The 22416-nt window shown below is 46.9% G+C and overlaps 1 protein-coding gene across 1 annotated transcript in view; it reads right to left on the bottom strand.

Moving 5' to 3' along the window:
• Positions 1-449: 449 nt before the first annotated feature.
• The window catches only part of LOC126529740 (mitochondrial tRNA-specific 2-thiouridylase 1), a 136874-nt gene continuing 114907 nt past the window's right edge, over positions 450-22416 (bottom strand). The window contains exon 8 of the mRNA XM_050177242.2: positions 450-1581. Coding sequence (XP_050033199.1) covers positions 1447-1581 — 135 coding nt within the window. The 3' untranslated portion in view covers positions 450-1446. The remainder of the gene's footprint in view (positions 1582-22416) is intronic.

The raw sequence follows: 22416 nt of genomic DNA, 5'->3' as shown, positions 1-22416 counted from the left end.
AGACAGTGTTCACTAGCACACTCCGTGGCCGTGTACAAACCATGGATCACAGCTCCTACAGTATTGCCTACCCGATGTAATAAATAAATTCAAGCTAACAGATGACACTTTATGTGCAATGTCTACAAATTCAATTTTAAATATGGTGTCTTTTATAGCTTCTTCTTTCTGATGTAATTATGACATGTTGAGCATTTGTGTTATGGTTTTAAATTCTGATTGTAAATTTTGCATACGACTCACTCTTATGTACCACATGTTGCTGCCTTTCGTGCCAAAGGGGTGGCAGGGCTAGTCAAGCTGCAGATATGCAGCTTTTACCCTGCTATCACCACCATAAATGGTATATTCTGTTGTAGTACAAATGCACTGATGTGGTGAAATAAACCAAATCTCAACTCTCAAAAATGTCAAACTGTTTTGGTACCACAAAGTTCAGAATACCAAACTTATCAGAATAACAATCTTTATTCAGTTTCTTTTTTATGTTAACAATGCCTCAGCACTATGAATGCATACTCTGAAATCTGGGGACTGTTAGATTTTCGTGTATCCTTCATGGCAGCCAGAACAGTAGACTAGCAGATTACAAGGCGCAGAAAGCAGACGCCATGGCGAATGGGTTCAAAAAACCTGAGACGGTGCTGAACGAAAAAAAAAAAAAAATGCTGGAAGGGGACTTTTCTTTTTTTCTATAGCGGAGGAGATGGCGCACCAGGTTTTGCGAGCGCATGCTCTGCCCAGACAAGTGTCACCTAGCAATGGAAGCACATCTCTTCCTTCCTTCACTCTTTCTACGCATGCCTTTTTTTTCTTTTGCGCTTCTTTGTATGGTTGTACCAGCTATGTGTGCGAAGAAACATAACCTGTGTGCTTACGGGGATGCCACACGGTTGCACTTTCTGAACAGTGTTGTTACACATGCTTGCAATTTGGAACAGTTAAGGTGTCCGCCTCAAGCGAAACAGTTGTGGTGTCCACGGCAAGGAATGTGAAAAACAAACAAACAAAAAGAAACGGCACGCTTTATAAGCGACATGGAGCTTCTTCTTTGTTGGGTGTTTTTCTCGGCTTCAGCGTCTCTTTTGCGCGTGCCACTCCATATAAAGACCTGCAGTGGTGTGTGGCAGCGGAATCTATGGAAAATAGCGACAGCGCGAGGCAAGAGTCAACAGCGACGATATTGGGGATAGCTCACAAGGTGACAACTTACAGGTTGATAAGCAAAATGGTTAATTTAGGGGTTTCCACTATGACCCCCTTTCAGAATAAACAATTTGCTGTGGTCCCCTGAAGTTCGTTATATCGAGATTTCCCTGTAAATATCGGTTAAATTTAGTGATTTTCTCACTAAGTTATCAACAATGTGTCGCTAAGTTATCCACAGTGCTTTCACTCACTACCCTGAAAAGAAAATGTCAGTGTCCTAGTAAAAAAATATGCACGCTAGCTTTTGCTGCCACTGGCTTGATGAGGACAGGCTTGTACTGGCTGCCACTGTTCCTCGTACAGGCTTGGCCCAAGGCCCAGAATCTTGGCACTTCCATAGACCTCTCCATCCTTGCTGTACAGCACTATGAACTGCAAAGCAATGGAAAGAAAGAGCAGACAGGAAAAAAAGTCACCAGTGCCACAAAAAACTTACTTCGCTTGCTGCTAATTATTGTGCATATGTAACAAGCAAGGTCTCAAAGATGCTAATCCTACTGCAGGTTTTCCTGCTTTTGATGTTTCCCTCGGAATTCAGCACCCGTCTGCCGACCAAGCCCACCTAGGCACTACTTTTCTGCGACACGGACTGCAGGTTTCCCGAACACCACCCGACAAACAGCAATGGCACCCTGTATGCACCTGTTGCTGGCATCGACAACTTCTTCGCCTGGCAACCAAGCGCTACAATCAGCACTGGTGATCTGCCTAGTCTACATGAACTGCCGCCATCTGGAGGCCAGTTGGGGCACGCTGCCACAACGAGCAAGGTCTCAAAGATACCCATTCTACTGCAGGTTAGTTATCTCCCGAATGCGAAATGAATTCGATGTAGTGATCCTTTCTTATTTGTGGTGTCGTGCCATCTGGATGCACTTGACAGTTGGCAGTGGCTGTTAGGCCAGTTACTTTGTTTTTTCTGTATCAATGGCCATCTGGTTTTTCTCTTACTTGTTTTGTCTGGTGACATTGAATTGAACTCTGGAACCCCAACCCTTGAACCCACATCAGAGGCCATTGCCCAAATGGATCTCTCACAAAACACCATGTTGTCCGAGCTTGCTTTGATCCGTTCTGCTCAGACAAATATAGAAAATCTTGTCAGTGGTCTCTCCAGCCGTGTTGATGTACTAGAAAAAAAAAGTTGAAGCCTTCCAATCCAATGACCAACCTGTCGCTAATACTATTCTTGAAAAGATGTCCTCAGAAATCAAGGAGCTTGCAAAGAAATGCAATGATTCAGAGAACTGCCTTTGTCGAAACCACCTGCTGTTTTTCGGGATTGCAGAGGTCAGTGGCGAAACATGGGCGAAGTCTGAGTCGCATATCATATCATTCTGCGCAAAGCAACTTGAAGTGACAATCTCGAGTTCTGATATCAAGTAAGCTCATAGGCTTTGTTGCTTCTGTGATGATAAACAACATCCCATTGTCAAACTAAGCAGCTATAAAACGAAATCGACTATTTTGTCTGCTGGATCTCAACTGAAGGAGACGTCATTTTCAATTAGATTATTCTACACGTGTACGCAAAGCTCAAGCTAAGCTATATGCGTATGGCCTCAATCTTAAAAGGCAATTGCCTTTTAAGATCCGCTTGATAAGCTAGTCATTGGTAACAAGCAGTACACTTACGATGCCAGATCGTATTCTGTACTCGAGTTGAAAATATAGCGTTCACCGTGTTTTCCAAAGCTTCCACAGCTAACATCGTATCAGCCAGTACATCGCCCTGTCAGCACACCTGCACACCACAGAATATCAGCTCTACTTGCCAATATCCATAGCTACTTTCCTAAAAGGGAACGTGTCGAAGCCATTCTGGAAGATAACCTTACTGACATTGCCGTTTTTACAGAAACATGGCTAACCCCTGATATCAGATCAATAGCTCATCCGATGAGCTATTGAGTAATATGCCATTTTCTGTGCACAGACGTGACACAGTTGGACAGAAAGGCAGTGGTGTTCTAGTTCTCGTGAATCCCAGCCTACCTTCCTCAACCCACAATATTGAATGCCATCACGAAATTCTCTGCATGAACATATCTCTGCCTCGAAGCTCTAACATACTCATCACTTGCTATCGTGCACCTGACTGTGCCATTTCCTTTGTGAAAGAACTACACACTGTCCCTGATTTCAACAACCGCTTTCCTAGGGCCAACCTTATACTCTACGGCAATCTCAATTACCCTTATATAGTCTGGGATACTTTAGGTGCTGCTTCTGGTCAATCCAAAAAATTCCTCGATCTTGTACTTATGTATTATAATCTTACACAGATAGCCAGTATGCTAACTAGGATCAACAACACCCTTGACCTAGTTTTTCTTTCGCACCCAGAAATGGTTCATTCAATGTCTTGTGCTAACGGTCTCAGTGATCATAACATCATTTTATTTTACCTAGCAGTGTTGAAGCCTCCCCGTAACCCTTCCACTAAGGTCATCTGTGATTATGACAAAGCAGATTTCACTACTGTAAACACTGAACTCATGGATTTTTTAACACCTTTAAACAGCTCGCTCCTTCCAGGACTACCGTATTTACTCGAATCTAACGCGCACCTTTTTTCTAATAAAACGGGTCCGTAAATTGCATGCGCTTTAGAATCGAGTACGTACGACCCTAAATTCGCATTGCCATATTGCCATCAGCATTCGAAAAATGGCCGCCTCGTACGCACTTCTAGCCTAGCTGCCGTAGCTTCCTCCATGTGCATACCTCCATGTTGTACGTGTAACCAGGCGCTGGTGTAACCTAGTTGTAGTATAGTGTCGCCCCCTGTCAGATCTCTGTGTCATCGTAAATGTATGTTTTGTAGTTGTTTAGCTAGATGGCGCACCCCCCTTCTGTCATGTGACGAGCTTGTACCAATCGGGAGGTGTCATCTAGCGTGTGAAGCCTTTATAAGTAATAAACGGCCGCGGGTCGGCAGAGTCTTCGTTCCGGTTTTCATCGGGAGCAGTTAGCTCCGTGTCTCCTTCACTGCGCCGGCGCTGGCTGTGCGTTCGCCCGTCAGGGCCCCCCGCTTGCCTGCCGCTGCCGACACAACATCTTTTGGCGACGAGGATGGGATTCCCGCAGCGGTTCCGACCGAAGCCCCGGGAAACCAACGAGCTTCGTAAGTGAAGCGACCCTTCCCGTGTCCGCACGGCAAGCAAACGCCGCCGACGCACTCGGCGTCGCGAGGCTTCCGAGCCTAGGCCTTCTCGCCCCTTTGTTCTTCCTTGCCCCATTCCTGCTGCGAGCTCCGGCTTGTTTTCTGCACTGTCTCCTGCACGCTACCGGGCATGGCGTCTTTCACGGCGAACCTTCCCGTTTTTCTGGAATTGCCCGGGCCACCGTTAATTCCATGGCATCGACGGAAAAAAATTTTTCAGGCCCACCTCGAAGCGGCCGGGGGTGGCGACTGGACGGACGCGCGACGACCGTCCGCGCTCGTCAGCGCTCTCGGGCGTGAGGGACAACGGAAGTACTTCGCAGACGAGGAGCAGGAAGCAGCAAGGCAGTTAACCAGCGCAGCGTCAGCTTCAACCGAAGCAGCAAGGCAGTCGACCGGCGCATCGTCAACGTCAAGTGATGCAGTCCCGCCAGCGTCAGAGTTTCCGAGACTCTTGCAGCGGCTTGACCGGCTGTTCGCCGCGTCAACAAATGTCCTGGCGGAACGGCACGAATTCACCAGTCGAAAGCAGTTCGAGGGAGAAGGATTCCTGGAATTCGTAACCGCATTGAAGGAGAAGGCGGTACAGTGCAACTTCGCCGCAACCTATCACGAGCGCGTCCGAGACCAAATCATACATGCGGTAGCGAACGTCAGCGTTCGCGAAAAGTTGCTGGCTCATGGCGAAACCCTGTCCCTGGACAAGGCAGAAGAAATTGGACGCTCGTTAGAAGCCTTGCATCGAGCGAACCGCGCGTTCGGCTCCGAAAATGTACGAAGAATTGAGGCATCTCAACTTGGCGTTCCGTCGACGGGCCAAGATGGCCGACTTCTTCCGGGGAGCCGCCAAGATGGCCGACTTCTTCCGAGAAGCCGCCGAGAGGGCCGACTTCTTCCGGGAAGCCGCCGAGAGGGCCGACTTCTTCCGGGAAGCCGCCGAGAGGGCCGACTTCTTCCGGGAAGCCGCCGAGAGGGCCGACTTCTTCCGGGAAGCCGCCGAGAGGGCCGACATTTCGCACATGGCTCCTCCGGGAACCGTGGTGCATGCGATCGGTGTGGCAGCACGAAGCATATTGCAACGTACAGGAATTGTCCAGCAAGGAATTGGCGGTGCAACGCCTGCCACACGTTGGGCCATTTTGCATCGGTATGCCGAAAAACCCGTACTGTTCAACACGTCTCTTCCGCAGAGACGCTGTCTTCAACTTCCGCAGGGCAGCCGTCCGCGTCTGTCTTGACGGTAAGCGCTTTCGAAACTAAAAAAAGATTTGGAAGTTCCGGTCGTAGTGAACGGCGTCTCCATGCGACTGCCGGTGGATACGGGAGCGTCTGCCTCATTGATGACGGCCGAAGATTTTGGAAAGCACTTTGGTCGACAGCACAGACTGTCACAAACAACAGTGGACTTGAAAAATTTCTCCAAGCAACGCATCGACATTCAAGGCCTGTTTCAAGCCACTGTCCAGTTTTTCCAAAGGTCATGCTCCGTCACGTTCCACGTAACGACTACAGGAACATCACTGCTGGGTTTAGACGCCATCCAACGCTTGGGCATACAGATCGACGGTACGTCGCTGACATGTCGTCTACCATCGCTTCCTTCAGTACAGAGCCCCACAGGTGTGCCTCCGGGTTTTGATCACCTTTCCAGTGACGAGTTGGGCCTCGTCAACAACTTTGTGCACCGAATTCATCGGCAGCAAGATGCGAAACCAGTATCTTCAAAGTTGCGCCGACTACCCCTGGCTCTCCGTGACCAGGGCACACATGAATGGCGACGTCTCGAGGACTGCGACGTCATCGAGCGCGTCGAGGCTACTGAGTGGGTGTCTCCACTCGTGGTGGTGCGCAAGAAGGATGGAACCATGCGGCTCTGTGTACATCTACGGGAACAGGACAGTCTTGTGTCTCAAGTTCAAGAAAGGGTCTTGCAGAAACAGTCGCAGACTAAACAGTACGTAGACAAACGTAGAGGTGCTCAGGCAACTCGTATCAAGGTGGGAGACACTGTCAGAATAAGATTTAACAGGAAAGGATTCTTTAAGTACAGTAAACCTTGTTAAGTCAAGGCCCAGATAGGACGATCTATTTTTGTACTCAGTGATGGGAAGACGTGGCATGTGTCTAAGTTAACCGTAGTGATGAAGGATCCAGCAGGTAGTACATTGTGTACAAGTGATAGAAACTTTTTGTACTCGTATTCAAACTTGGATAGTCATTCCGATGACTCGTCTGTAGTGACATCGTCCTTTCACAGGCATCACTTAAGTAGTGCATCTGACTGTATCGCTTCAGAGTCTACACAGTCGGCAATCATTTCTGATTCCGTGGGGGAATCGGTAGCATCCCAGGACTTGTTGGGACGTCGAGAGGAGCTTCCTGGGCAACCCTCTCCAGCTTTGAGCGACAACCACATTCAGTTTTCCAACCAGGGGGAGGTAAATAGTAGTGGGACGACTAGGTCTTTGAAGTCGACCGATACGCGTCGCAACCCCCAAAGTTCTTCTGAGGTACGCACGCGTCCTCATCGTGACAGAAAACGGCCTCCGTGGCTCGATGATTTTGTTTCTGTAGTGTAGAGTGTATTTCCGTCTTCGAAATGCCACGGCTAAGGGCCTCGTTGTGACATTTAGCAGACAGTCCACATGTTTCATTAACACAGGTATAAAGTGCTCCTTGTTGCGGTGCAGTGAGTTTTGTGCCATGTTCCTTGTCAGACTTTGGTTGAGTGACTGCCTGTGTTTTGGTGCCCAAGACTGGTGCGCGTGTATGTGAACTTGGGCGGGGAACGAACTGAATTTGTCCTTGGACTTAAGTGCGCGTCATGTGTGCGCGTTTCACTGTATGCTTGCTTTGTTTCCAGGGGGGGATGATGTAGTATAGTGTCGCCCCCTGTCAGATCTCTGTGTCATCGTACATGTATGTTTTGTAGTTGTTTAGCTAGATGGCGCACCCCCCTTCTGTCATGTGACTAGCTTGTACCAATCGGGAGGTGTCATCTAGCGTGTGAAGCCTTTATAAGTAATAAACGGCCGCGGGTCGGCAGAGTCTTCGTTCCGGTTTTCATCGAGAGCAGTTAGCTCCGTGTCTCCTTCACTGCGCCGGCGCTGGCCGCGCGTTCGCCCGTCGGGGCCCCCCCGCTAGCCTGCCGCTGCCGACACAACACTAGTCTGCCGCCTGTCTTTCCATTTTCTGCATTTATTCAATCAGCATCGAAGCGCCGACTGCAAAGACCAGCCGAGTCCACCATAATGCTGCATTTAAAAGGAAAGTTATCATGTGCGCGGAGACAGACGGAAATCGGGCCACATCACAGGCGTTCAGAGTTCCTGAAACTTGCGTGCAGGGCTGGCGCAAGCAGAAGGAGAATATTTTCGCCAGCAAAGCAACAAGGAAAGGTTTCACTGGACCGAAGCAGGGCCGGTTCGCCAAAATAGAAGAGCTGCTGACGGAATACATGCAAGAGCAGCGAGCCACACAGCGGCCTGTGACGACCGATCTGCTCAAAGTACGGGCGATGCAGTTAGCCCTACAGAAAGGGCTAATGCGAAATTGTGTTTCTGAGTAGCATGATTGCGCAAGCAAATGAAAAAGGTTGGATGACCACGGACTTGGTCGCTGACTGGATTAATAATGTTAGGTGGAAGAGACCCAGCGGCAGTTTGTCTGTGTGGGATGCTTATGCTCGACGTGTTCAGGTGCCACTTTGACCAGCGCATCAAGGACAACCTGGCTGCATGCAACCCCGACTTTGTCGTGATACCAGGCAGCATGACATCGCACCTCCAGCTGCTCGATGTTTGTTTGAACAAGCGAGTGAAAGATAAGAATTCAGGCGCTTTACACCAAATGGCTTGTCAGTGGCTGCCACAAATTCACGCCTGCCAATAAAATGATGCGTGCCTCGCTGCAGGACTTTGCTAAATTGGGTGAAAGATGCATGGTCTACCATGGGCAACAAGGCCTTTAAAAAGTGCGGGATTTCGAATGCCACGGACGGCACCGAGGATGAAATGCTCTGGTCTGTTGATAGCTATAAGGAGTTGTCTGATAGCTACGACGAGTGATATCTACTGCCCCACGCGACTCACACCGGCGCGATGAAAATTTTGGCGGCAAGGTACGTCGCTTCCATTTTTGTTTTTATTCACCGCAACTTTAGTGTATTGAGAATAAATCTGTTTTTCCCAAATTAGAGAAAATAGTATTTCTATATGAAAGCATGAGGTGCACAGTATTCTACCCTTTTTTTTTTGTCATGGAAAACGGGTGCGCATTACAATCGAGGTTTTCATTTTTCTTTTCGGTCATGGAAAACGGGTGCGCGTTAGAATCGAGTAAATACAGCATTAACCGAAACTGGTTAATATTCCAGCACAAACTCTTGGCACTAATTGAAGCCTGTGTTCCAGACATTACATTCGTGGTGATTCTGGCAAAACCTGGTTCAGTAGTGCCCTAAAGAAGCTATCTCAGAAGAAAAAATACATTTTTCGCATAGCCCTCAGGTGGGAAAAATACTTCACGTCTGAAAGAGTATGCAAGCCTCTTGAAAACGTCCAAAAGGAAGTTCTTTTATCAGGATCTACTAAAAATATTGAGCAAGAATTCACAAAAATTCTGGAATCTGATTTCCCCTTCTAGTTATTAATCACACAACCTATCACTTTCTAACCCAGACGGTTCACACGGGTCGCCTGACGAACGATCTGATGTGATGAACTTCTACTTTTCTTCGATTTGCACTCATGAACTGCATTATAACATCCCAAACTTTCCTGGTCCCAAATTTTCTCAGGTGCTGCCCGTTACAGTTACAGCAGCAGGCACCGAAAAGTCGATCGATAAGTTGAAATTATCAAGGAGTCCTGGCTCCGATAACGTCTGCTAAGATGCTCAAAGCAACCGTAGTCCCATCAAGTCATTTATTACAAATCATCATTACTCAATCCCTCACTGAAAGCATGCTTCCAGATGAATGAGAGATTAGCAAAGTAGTCCCGATATTCAAAAGTGGTAACTGGTCTGATCCTTCAAATTATTGCCCAATCTTTTTAATGTGCATTGCCTGCAAGCTAATGAAACATATAATTTACTCTCAAATCGCCCTACATCTTGATAACAACTGGTTCTTTTTCACCAATCTATACGGCTTCCGGTCTGGTCTTGTGAATAGCAGCTTTTTGAATTTACCACTGAGCTTCATTTAAACCTGGATTCATTGTTTCAAACTGACGTAACATTCTTAGACTTCTCAAAGGCATTTGATTGTGTTTCCCATCTACGACTAATTTGGAAACTCTCTTCTCTCAGCCTAGACTCGCAAATTTTAACCCTGATTAAATTCTTCCTCACCGACCGCCTTCAGTACACCGTTATAAGAGGAAGTCCTTCAGCCTCAGCCAAGGTATATTTTGGAGTTCCACTAGGATCAGTCCTTGGTCCAATTCTCTTTCTCATCTGTAATAATGACCTTCCTTGTGGTATTTCATCTATATGCCCTTTCACAGACAACTGTGTCCTTTATTGCAAAATTTCTACTGAGTGTGACCAGGTCATTCTTCAGAACGACGTGCATTTAATAGATAACTAATGTACTAAGTGGTTGACGCAGCTTAGCATTTTTAAATGCAAATTTATTCAAATTGCCCGCAAGCACACTAACATCACCTATGCATCCTCATTACATACAGTCAAAATCTCGCAAGTACAAACATACTGTTACCTCGGTATCCTAGTCCTTAGCAATCTAAACTGGTCAAAACATATCACGAACCTGATGGCCGACAGCTCTAAAACACTAGGCTCCATCAGAAGAACATTACCATTGTCACCCTTTACCATCTGTAAAATGACATACGAAACTTTTTTCGACCGAAACTTGAATATGCTTCTGCAATTTGGTGTCCACATCAAACATATCTAATCGGTGCAATAGAATCTGTCCAGAACCATGCTGCTCGATTCATATCTTCAAAATATGAGTACAAAACTATTATTAGCAGTATTAAGTCATCACTCAATCTACCGCTGCGTGTGGCGCAGCTCAGTGCTGACGCACGCACTCTGTCTTGGAGGTAAGCTGCACCTGTTTCAAAGGCTAGCCGATCCGAGATAGCGAGATAACTGATGACGTGTCTCGCATGCCTGGTTCACGTTAAAGTGAGCAACAGTCAAATTGGTCAAGAAGAAACAGGTGAACCTAGAGGCAGTAAGGGTAAAAGCAAACAAATTCAGGCTGGTACTTGCAAACAAATAAGCTGCCTTTGAACAGAGATGATGGTGCCATAGAGCTAATGAATGAAACCGTAACTAGGTTGGCTTCAGAGGCAGCAATTGAAGTGGAGGTAATGCACCAAGGCAACCAGTAGGCAAGCTCTCCCAAGTAACAAAGGACCTAATAAAGAAACGACAAAGAATGAAAGTGTCCAACTCAAGAGATAGGATAGAATTTGCAAAACTGTCAAAAGTGATCAACAAAGTGAGAAAGAGAAGTGAGAAAGATAACGTGAGAAAGACTGAAGAAGCCGTAAAAAATGGACACAGCCTGAAATCAGTGAGAACTCGGCATAGGACAAACCAAGATGTATGCACTGAAAGATAAGCAGGGTAATATCATCAGTAATCTCGATGATATAGTAAAAGCAGCGGAAGAATTCTATACTGACCTGCACAGTACCCAGAGGAGTCAGGATACCTCAAGTAGAAACAGTAATGAATAAGATACAGGAACTCCTCCTATAACTAGTGATGAGGTCAGAAGGGCCTTGCAAGACATGAAACGAGGAAGAGCGGCAGGCGAAGATGGAATAACAGTCGCTTTAATCAAAGATGGAGGAGACATAATGCTTGAAAAACTGGCGGCTCTTTATACGAAGTGTCTATTGACTGCAAACGTCCCAGAAAACTGGAAGAATACAAACATTATACTAATTCACAAAAAGGTAGACATTAAAGAATTGAAAAGCTATAGGCCCATTAGCTTACTCCCAGTATTATATAAAATATTTACCAAAATAATCTCCAACAGAATAAGGGCAACACTGGACTTTAGTCAACCAAGGGAACAGGCTGGCTTCAGGAAGGGATACTCTACAATGGATCACATCCATGTCATCAATCAGGTTATCGAGAAATCCACAGAGTACAATAAGCCTCTCTATATGGCTTTCATAGATTACGAAAAGGCATTTGACTCAGTAGAGATACCAGCGTCATAGAGGCATTACGTAATAAAGGAGTACAAAACACGTAAATATCTTGAAAAATATCTACAGAGGTTCTGCAGCTACCTTAATTCTACACAAGAAAAGCAGGAAGATACCTATACAGAAAGGTTTCAGACAGGGAGGCACAATCTCTACAATGCTATTCATTGCATGCTTGGAAGAAGTATTCAAGCTATTAAACTGGGAAGGCTTAGGAGTAAGGGTTGACGGCGAATATCTCAGCAACCTTGGGTTTGCTGATGACTTTGTTCTATCCAGTAACAATTCAGACAAGTTACAACAAATGATTGAGGACCTTAACAGAGAGAGTGTAACCCCCGAATGCAGAGATCTAACTTGGCTCGAACTTGACTTCTGGCAGTCTCAAGACAGCTTCGCCGCGCGTCGTAAATCGTGCTTGATCTTGCGGACGACTTGCGAACGACTTGGCTGCGTCGAAGTCCGCTCAAGTTTGAAGTCTGCTCCCGGGCTAGCTTGAAACTGACTTCGTGTGTTATTCCAACATGGCAGCTTCCCGAACGGACGTCGCGCGGAGGTTAGCTGCTTTCGAGTTTGCTTGCTACGCCATGGATACAGCATTTTCAGAGACGCAGCCCTTGCCGAAAATTCCGCGACCCACCCTACGTGACCGAGGGAATCCGATGGAGCTGTACGACGACGAACAATTTCTCGGTCGCTACAGATTCAAGAAGAATGCCGTGCGACTTTTCGCTATGTTGCCTATCCGGGTAAGCGGGGACAACAGAGGACCGACTGTGTGCCTCCCATGCTGCACTTGCTGATGGCTGTGATGTTTTACGGCGCTGGCACGTTTCAAACAGTCACCGGAGGTCCGGTCCGCATTCCTCAGTCAACAGTGTGCCGCGCAGTTGGAAAGGTGACTCTGCTCACCGCGAAGCACCCGCGCCCGATGCTGGTGCGCTTCCCGCAGTCGCGGAAAGATTGATTGCGAGCGTATTTTCTTATCTCCTGTGACTACACATAATAAAAAGTAGCCCAAATAAGTCAGTCATGCAGAACATGTGCGCTTACCAGTTTTGTGGCGCTTTCCCTTTTCTTCCGCAGCTTCCTCTTTCCGCTTTTGCTTCAGGTTGGTCCAGCATTTTTTCAGTTGCAGGTGATCGCGCCGCGTAATCCCGTGGTTGGCATTCTAATGTTTTGCTATTTCTTTCCATGTCTGATTCTTCTTGGTCAACGACGCGACATTAGTTTTCTTGCATTCCACAATATGCTTGTAGTCGTTCAGGAGTGTCGTCGGCAGGCTCTTTTCGTCGTCTTTAAAACGGGCTGCCGTCTTGCGTTGCGGTGCATTTCCTTGGGAGGAGACCGTACGTGAGTGCGACATTTCAGCGTCAAAGCCTGTTGACAGAACAGAAATTTCGTACCAATGCGGCGCGCGGCCGTCGCGCGAGCCCCACAACTTGTTTTCCTAACAGACGACACTTTCCTAGCAGACGACACACACTGCCAATTTGCGATGTCTACGACTGTGCCGCACTCTCCCTCTCGTTGTTCTCGACAAACCCTCCATGCGAAGCAGACAAATCGTTTGCACGTGTCATTTTACTTATTTATTTTGTTTTTTATCGGGTGTTGTCACCCATATGGGTCCGGGCAGGGGACTCAACGGCGCTCGGTACTCTTCGTTCGCAGCACATGTTGCAGTTTTTTTCTTGTTTGTGACTCCGGCCTAGTGCGTTCGAATAGGTTGGCTTTTTCTTCAAAGGGTCACGTAGCCCGAGCAGAACACGGGCCGTCGCCTTCCTCCTGGAATGCCTATAGGCGAAAAGGGACGCGCGAGCTCCCTCAGAAACCGACCGTATGCCTCGTCTCGGCCTCTTGTATCCGGTTGCCGGTCCAGACGGCGGATGAACGCCTTGCGGCAATCGAGAACAAAAGCCGTTTAAAGACCACCATACGAACCAACCATTTCGTTCGCTTCTCTACGGCAACAAACATGCAACAAGACTTCTGAGTTAAAGATAAGCTAAAACCAAAATAAATGTGACCATAAAATTGATTTGCGCTCAAATACACGGTCGCCTAAAAGTGTAGCAGCGACTTGAAAAAATGGCGAAACCTGCAACTCAAAAAGCGCGCCAAAACACCGAAACTTGAAGACCACTTAGACCCGCCGGGAACGCGCGCTTTCCGCAAGCAACACTGCCCATCACAGCGGCGGACGTAGCCAGATGGAACAAATTTACGCAAACTATACTTCAGCACTTATGCCCTGGTAGAAATTTGGAAAGATACATACTTTTTTGCTCTACAACGTGCCTTACGCTAATAAATTTATTGTTAACCTCGAACACAGACGAGCAACCTGCTTTTGCATTGAAGCACAGTCTTGACTTGACGAAGCAAGTCAGCTTGAGCGTCTATGAAACGCGAAAGCCGACTTGGGCGTTTTGAAGTCCGCCTCTTGCTTCGGGCCGACTTCGCCAAGTCAAGTCCAAGCCCGATCCAAGTTAGATCTCTGCATTCGGGGGTAAGAGTGGGGTTGAAGATTAATATGCAGAAGACAAAGATAATGATAAATAGCCGGGCAAAGGAACAAGAGTTTCGGATCGCCAGTCAGCCTCTACAGTCTGTGAAAGAGTATGTTTACCTAGATCAATTAATCACAGGGAACCCTGATCATGAGAAGGAAATTCACAGAAGAATAAAAATGGGTTGGATCTCATATGGCAGACATTGCCAGCTCCTGACTGGAAGCTTACCATTATCATTGAAAAGGAAGGTGTACAATCGGTGCATTTTACCTGTGCTGACATATGGGGTAGAAACTTGGAGACTGACAAAGAAGCTTGAGAACAAGTTAAGGACCGCGCAAAGAGCGATGGAACGAAGATTGCTAGGCATATCGTTAAGAGACAGAAAGAGCGGTTTGGATCAGAGAGCAAACGGGTACAGACGATATATTAATTGACATCAAGAGGAAAAAATGGAGCTGGGCAGCTCATGTAATGCGCCAGTTAGATAACCATTGGACCATTAGGGTTACAGAATGGGTACCAAGAGAAGGAAAGCACAATCGAGGATGACAAAAGACTAGGCGGAGCGATGAAATTAGGAAATTCGCGGGCGCTAGTTGGAATTGGTTGGCGCAGGACAGGGGTAATTGGAGATCGCAGGGAGAGGCCTTCGTCCTGCAGTGGACATAAAACAGGCTGATGATGAGCGACAGTATGAAGCTCGCTGCCGCCGCCATTCTTCATCACACCAGCATTCTGACAGCGAGTGTCCCGATTGTATTCGAGTGAGATTTGTTCCTGTTTGCCTGTGCGTGTGTGATGCCATGCTCGTTCGTTTAGTTACTAGTAAGCAAATGTTTACAGCACTTCACACAGTTAATAGATTTCTAATAATTTGCTATCACAATCAATGCTTCACCTGTCAGGCGAAATTGCAACTTTTTTTACTGCTCGAAGCAGTCTGTAATGTTTTTCTGCTTTTGCAGTTGAAGCATGACTCAACCTGCATGCAGCAACGAGCACTGACACATGCTGCCTTTTCACTGAGCTGAAAAGAAAACTAAACTTCTGAAACTAAAAGTAAAAGTGAATATAAAACTGCTTCATGTCTAGGAAAACAGTATGTGCTGCCTGCTGAATTTACCATGTTTTCATGCCTTAGCAACACTGCTGTGTGTATGAGGGGATGCAAGCGTAGATCACATTGAACGAAGCAGCATGGTTTCACATTCGAACTAAATAAGTACTTTTTAATGGCTAATGTATGGTTTCTGACTGGGACTTCCCAGTACATTCAAATTAGACTAAAACTGTAATTACCCGAGGCTGAATTAACGAGAGTTGACTATATGTCACCTTCAGGCACCAATACGTCAGCCAATTAAAAATTTCATTTCAGTACATTACTTTTCTTTTCAGCTTCATAATCACAAAGTTACGAAATTAAATCTTCATCCTTTCATACATTTAGTCATGCCCTTAAGCTGTTTTATATGTGTAACTAAGTTTACGTCATTCATTACACTACATTTGTCATTTGTATGTATTGACAGTTTTTCTTTTATGCACTATAGGCTTGTATACATTCAATTTGTTTTCATTCACCTTATTTTTCTATGTTGTATGTTTGTGATTGTATTTGTTTGTTTTAGTTAGCTTGCTCTTCGTTAATACAGCTCTACACTGTTATTATTAACCGAGGGTCCCGTTGCAGTTATTGACTTTAGGACCCTCGTCTGTATATTGTCTCTTACCAATTTATTGTACTTAAAGAATAATAAACTGAAACTGAAGAAGAGCCCTGCAGACGGGAATAAGAACTTCAATTTTTCAGCGAGTTTTGTCAAGTTTAGAGAATGTGTACTCCACACGAGAGCTTTCACCAGGAATGTCTGATATAAGAACTCTAAGGAAACGATGGGGAATGTGGGTGATGGAAATTCAAGACAATGAGCAAAACGAAAACAAGGTAAAAGAGGGAGCCAATGTTTTGACAAGTGAACTTGTCTTTTTCAAGGCGACATATTCTTTCCTCGGCACAGTATATACAGGTAGGGTTCCTTTAAAGAGGAGAGGAGGTAAAGCAGGTGGGCGGGCAATGAACGAGGGTGTAGCCAATGATCGAAACGTAGCCATCCTGGCGACTCAGGGAGCGGAGAAGATGAGTGGGTCGTAATACAGTTTCAGGCGGTTGACATGTACTGTCTCTCGTCCACGACAATGCAGATCTGGTGACACTGTGAGCGGTTCGACGATGTAGGTGACCGGTGAAGTGGCCTAGATATGGTACGGACTGTCATAACGCGCCAGGAGTTTAGAAGAAAGGCTAGGAACGTGGGCTGGTATCCGAAGCCACACAAGCGAACCAGGAGCAAAGTTGTGCGGTGGTTGATGAGTATGGTCATTTCTTTTGACGTTCCTGAGTCTCACTAGTCAGGGCACGTGCCAGCTGACGGCAATCGTCAGCATATTTGGCGACTTCGGAAAGCAGAGTATACTCTGTAGCATCAGGTTAGTACGGCAGTATGGTGTCCAATGGGCATGAAGGCTCACGGCCATACACAAGGAAAAAGGGGAAAAAGCTGGTGGTCGCTTGCGTCGCGGTGTTGTAGGCGAACGTAACAAATCGGAATACGGTGTCCCAGTTGGAGTGATTGGATGAAATGTACATCCGCAACATGTTGCCAAGTGTGCGATTGAACCGCTCGATCAGACTGTTGGTTTGGGGATAGTATGCAGTCGATTCGCGGTGAATTATCCTGCACTCAGCAAGGAGGGCTTGGACGCCCTCAGACAGGAAGATACGGCCTCTATCACTCAGTAGTTCTCGGGGAGCACCGTGGCGAAGAACAAAATTGCAAAGGATGAAGAAACCAACGTCACGGGCGGTCGCTGCTGGCAGAGCGGCAGTCTCAGCGTAGCGAGTAAGGTGGTCTACGCTGACAACAATCCACCGATTTCCACACCCTCTAACATGGAAGCAGGCCGTAGAGGTCAATGCCGATGCGGTCGAACGGACGAGACGGGCACGGTAGCAGCTGCAGTGGTCCTGTTAAACAGTGGGTGGGTGTCTTGTCTTGTTGGCATGTAGTACAAGACTGAATGTACTTTTGCACAAAGTTGTACATGCCTCGCCAATAGCGCTGACGCAACCTTGTGTAAGTTTTGAAGACGCCGGCATGAGCGCTCAGGGGATCAGCTTGAAAACACGCGCAGATGTCAGAGCGCATATGACGAGGTATAACAAGGAGCCATTTTAGACCGTCGGGCATGTAGTTGCGGCGATATAGAATGTTGTCTCGCACGGAAAAGTGGGTTGATTGGCGACCCAGTGCTCGTGTCGAAGGGACATCAGACGGAGCGGCAAGGTAGTCAAGTAACAGTACAAGTGTTGGGTCCTTGCGCTGCTCCGCGAGCATGTCAGTGATGGTCAACGGTGACAGTGTGGACGAGGAAGGTGACAAAGACGCCAAATCGGGTGTCAGTGGGGAGCAAGAGAGCGCATCAGCGTCGGAGTGCTTGCGACTGAAGTGGTACATGACGCGGATGTCGTACTCTTGCAAGTGAAGCACCCAACGTCCCAAGCATACCAACAGGTCTTTCAAGGAAGAAAGCCAACAAAGGGCATGGTGGTCAGTAACTACGGCGAAAGAACGGCCGTAAAGGTATGGGCGAAACTTGCTTAGTGCCCAGATGATCGCTAGCACTCCTTTTCTGTGACGAAGTAATTTAATTCTGCTTTCTTTAGAGTACGGCTCGCATATGCGACGATGTATTCATCATAGGCAGCTTTCTGTCACGCTAAGACCGCGCCAAGGCCAACTTCACTGGCATCAGTATGAACTTCCGTGGGAGCATCAGGATCCTTGTGACGAAGAATCGGTGGCGAGGTCAACAAGTGGCGCAACTGCTGGAATGCTGCATCACATTCAGGTGACCACGCTGCTATGCCGTTACTGGCAGAAAGTAAACTTGTCAAGGGCGCCATGATGGATGCGAAATTGCGTACAAAGTGACGAAAATAGGAACATAAGCCAATAAAATTTCTCAGGGTTTTGATAAACGTGGGCTTTGGGAAGTCTGCAACGGCGCGGAGCTTGTCTGGGTCCGGGAGGATGCTGTCTTTTGAGACGTGACCAAAGATGGTTAGCTTGCTTGCAGCAAAATGGCACTTTTTGAGGTTAAGCTGTAGGCCAGCAGATGCGAGACAGGTCAGAATCTCATGCAGGCAAGTGAGGTGCGTCGAAAAATTGGTTGAGAAGACGACGATGTCATCGAGGTAACATAAACAGGCCTTCCATTTGAGGCCGCGAAGGATGGTGTCGATCATACGCTCAAAAGTAGCAGGCGCGTTGCACAGCCCAAAGGGCATGACGTTAAACTCGTAGAGGCCATTTTGTGTAACGAATGCAGTTTTTGGACGGTCAGGTTCGGCCATTGGAACTTGCCAGTACCCAGAGCGCAGATCCAAGGAACTGAAACATTCTGTGCCTTGTAAACAGTCGAGAGCGTCATCGATCCGAGGCAGTGGATAAACTTCCTTTCCCTTTATCTTGTTTAGGCGTCTGTAGTCGACACAAAAGCGAATGGAGCCATCTTTTTTTCTTCCCAATATGACAGGTGAAGACTAAGGACTTTGAGAGGGACAGATGACTCTACGTTTTAACATATTGTCCACTTGCTCTGTGATGATTCGGCGCTCTTCAGCGGAGACACGATACGGGTGCTGTTGCAAGGAGGAGTGGGAACCGGTGTCAGTGGTGTGAGAAACACCGGTGGCATGGCCCAATGACGTCTGATAACAGTCGAAAGAAGAGAGAAACTTGTGAAGGAGAGCGAGAAGTTGGCAGCGATGATATGGGGAAAGAGCAGGGCCGATGGCGTTTTCAAAACCCACTGAAGGTGACGGACAGGCCGCCATTGGAATATGAACCTGGCAACGCTTAACGCAAGAACATTATCTAGTGAGGCGAGTCTAGCAGTGCTATTGGAAGAATTAGAGGGCAGTAAATGGGATATAATAGGGCTCAGTGAAGTTAGGAGGCCAAAAGAAGCATATACAGTGTTAAGGAGCGGGCACGTCCTGTGCTACCGGGGCTTAGCGGAGAGACGAGAACTAGGAGTCGGATTCCTGATTAATAAGAATATAGCTGGTAACATACAGGAATTCTATAGCATTAACGAGAGGGTGGCATGTCTTGTTGTGAAACTTAATAAGAGGTACAAAATGAAGGTTGTACAGGTCTACGCCCCTACATCCAGTCATGATGACCAGGAAGTCGAAAGCTTCTACGAAGACGTGGAATCGGCGATGGGTAGAGTGAAAACAAAATACACTATACTGATGGGCGATTTCAATGCCAAGGTAGGCAAGAAGCATGCTGGAGACAAGGCAGTGGGGGAATATGGCATAGGCACTAGGAATAGCAGGGGGGAGGTATTAGTAGAGTTTGCAGAACAGAATAATATGAGGATAATGAATACCTTCTTCCGCAAGCGGAATAACCGAAAGTGGACATGGAGGAGCCCGAACGGCGAGACTAGAAATGAAATAGATTTCATACTCTGCGCTAACCCTGGCATCATACAAGATGTGGACGTGCTCGGTAAGGTGCGCTGCAGTGACCACAGGATGGTAAGAACTCGAATTAGCCTAGACCTGAGGAGGGAACGGAGGAAACTGGTACATAAGAAGCCGATCAATGAGTTAGCGCTAAGAGGGAAAATAGAGGAATTCCAGATCAAGCTACAGAACAGGTATTCGGCTTTAAGCCACGAAGAGGATCTTAGTGTTGAAGCAATGAACGACAATCTTGTGGGCATCATTAAGGAGTGTGCAATAGAAGTCGGTGGTAACTCCGTTAGACAGGATACCAGTAAGCTATCGCAGGAGACGAAAGATCTGATCAAGAAACGCCAATGTATGAAAGCCTCTAACCCTACAGCTAGAATAGAACTGGCAGAACTTTCGAAGTTAATCAACAAGCGTAAGACAGCTGACATAAGGAAGCATAACATGGATAGAATTGAACAAGCTCTCAGGAACGGAGGAAGCCTAAAAGCAGTGAAGAAGAAACTAGGAATTGGCAAGAATCAGATGTATGCGCTAAGAGACAAAGCCGGCAATATCATTACTAATATGGATGAGATAGTTCAAGTGGCTGAGGAGTTCTATAGAGATTTATACAGTACGAGTGGCACCCACGATGATAATGGAAGAGAGAATAATCTAGAGGAATTCGATATCCCAGAAGTAACGCCGGAAGAAGTAAAGAAAGCCTTGGGAGCTATGCAAAGGGGGAAGGCAGCTGGGGAGGATCAGGTAACAGCAGATTTGCTGAAGGATGGTGGGCAGATTGTTCTAGAAAAACTGGCCAGCCTCTATACGCAATGCCTCAAGACCTCGAGCGTACCGGAATCTTGGAAGAACGCTAACATAATCCTAATCCATAAGAAAGGCGACGCCAAAGACTTGAAAAATTATAGACCGATCAGCTTACTGTCCGTTGCCTACAAAGTATTTACTAAGGTAATTGCAAATAGAATCCGGAACACCTTAGACTTCCGTCAACCAAAGGACCAAGCAGGATTCCGTAAAGGCTACTCAACAATAGATCATATTCACACTATCAATCAGGTGATAGAGAAATGTGCGGAATATAACCAACCATTATATATAGCTTTCATTGATTACGAGAAAGCGTTTGATTCAGTCGAAACCTCAGCAGTCATGGAGGCATTGCGGAATCAGGGTGTAGACGAGCCGTATGTAAAAATACTGAAAGATATCTATAGCGGCTCCACAGCCACTGTACTCCTCCATAAAGTAAGCAACAAAATCCCAATAAAGAAAGGCGTCAGGCAGGGAGATACGATCTCTCCAATGCTATTCACAGCGTGTTTACAGGAGGTATTCAGAGACCTGGATTGGGAAGAATTGGGGATAAGAGTAAATGGAGAATACCTTAGTAACTTGCGCTTCGCTGATGATATTGCCTTGCTTAGTAACTCAGGGGACCAACTGCAATGCATGCTCACTGATCTGGAGAGGCAGAGCAGAAGGGTGGGACTAAAAATGAATCTGCAGAAAACTAAAGTAATGTTTAACAGTCTCGGAAGGGAACAGCAGTTTACGATAGGTAGCGAGGCACTGGAAGTGGTAAGAGAATACATCTACTTAGGACAGGTAGTGACTGCTGATCCAGATCATGAGAGTGAAATAATCAGAAGAATAAGAATGGGCTGGGGTGCGTTTGGCAGGCATTCGCAGATCATGAACAGCAGGTTGCCATTATCCCTCAAGAGAAAAGTGTATAACAGCTGTGTCTTACCAGTACTCACGTACGGGGCAGAAACCTGGAGGCTTACGAAAAGGGTTCTACTTAAATTGAGGACGACGCAACGAGCTATGGAAAGAAAAATGATAGGTGTAACGTTAAGGGATAAGAAAAGAGCAGATTGGGTGAGGGAACAAACGCGCGTTAATGACATCTTAGTTGAAATCAAGAAAAAGAAATGGGCATGGGCAGGACATGTAATGAGGAGGGAAGATAACCGATGGTCATTAAGGGTTACGGACTGGATTCCGAGGGAAGGGAAGCGTAGCAGGGGGCGACAGAAAGTTAGGTGGGCAGATGAGATTAGGAAGTTTGGAGGGTCAACATGGCCACAATTAGTACATGACCGGGGTAGTTGGAGAAGTATGGGAGAGGCCTTTGCCCTGCAGTGGGCGTAATCAGGCTGATGATGATGATGATGATGATGATGAAGGTGACGAGTCTGAGACCGAAGCGATGATGTCAACATGACAGAGGGAGTTGGTAGGAACATCAAGTTCGTCAATGTAGTCGACCGCCTGGAAGTATCCTACGCAGTAGGCTGATCGGGTATTGGTAGTAGTTGGTGACCAGAATCACAGTTGACTCAGATGCTACAGTAAGCACGGCAAACAGAAGAACAATGCCTTTGCGCTGAGAAAACAAATCGGATGGCATGAAGACTACAGTGGCGTCAGATGCAGCATCAGACGACAGAACAGCCATCAACGACTCAGGGGGGTATGGTTGTGTCGGCATCAACAGTGAGTTTGTCGGCAAAGTGATGAGAGCTGGTCAGCAGTGATTCACATAGTGGTAAAAGCAACACTTCTGCATGCGAACAGTCAATGACAGCATGATGACGTGACAGGAAATCCCAACCAAGGATGAGGTCGTGAGAGCATGATGGTAGCATGAAACACGATTATGTAGAGAACGTCGTTGATGACGACACGGGCCGTGCATACAGCTGAAGGGTGAATTTGCTGCGCGCTGGCAGTGGCGAGCACCAGGCCAGA

The sequence above is a fragment of the Dermacentor andersoni genome, chromosome 9 (assembly GCF_023375885.2).
Source record: "Dermacentor andersoni chromosome 9, qqDerAnde1_hic_scaffold, whole genome shotgun sequence".
In the NCBI taxonomy this organism is placed as follows: domain Eukaryota; kingdom Metazoa; phylum Arthropoda; class Arachnida; order Ixodida; family Ixodidae; genus Dermacentor; species Dermacentor andersoni.
This window is presented reverse-complemented; position numbering and strand designations above follow the sequence as displayed.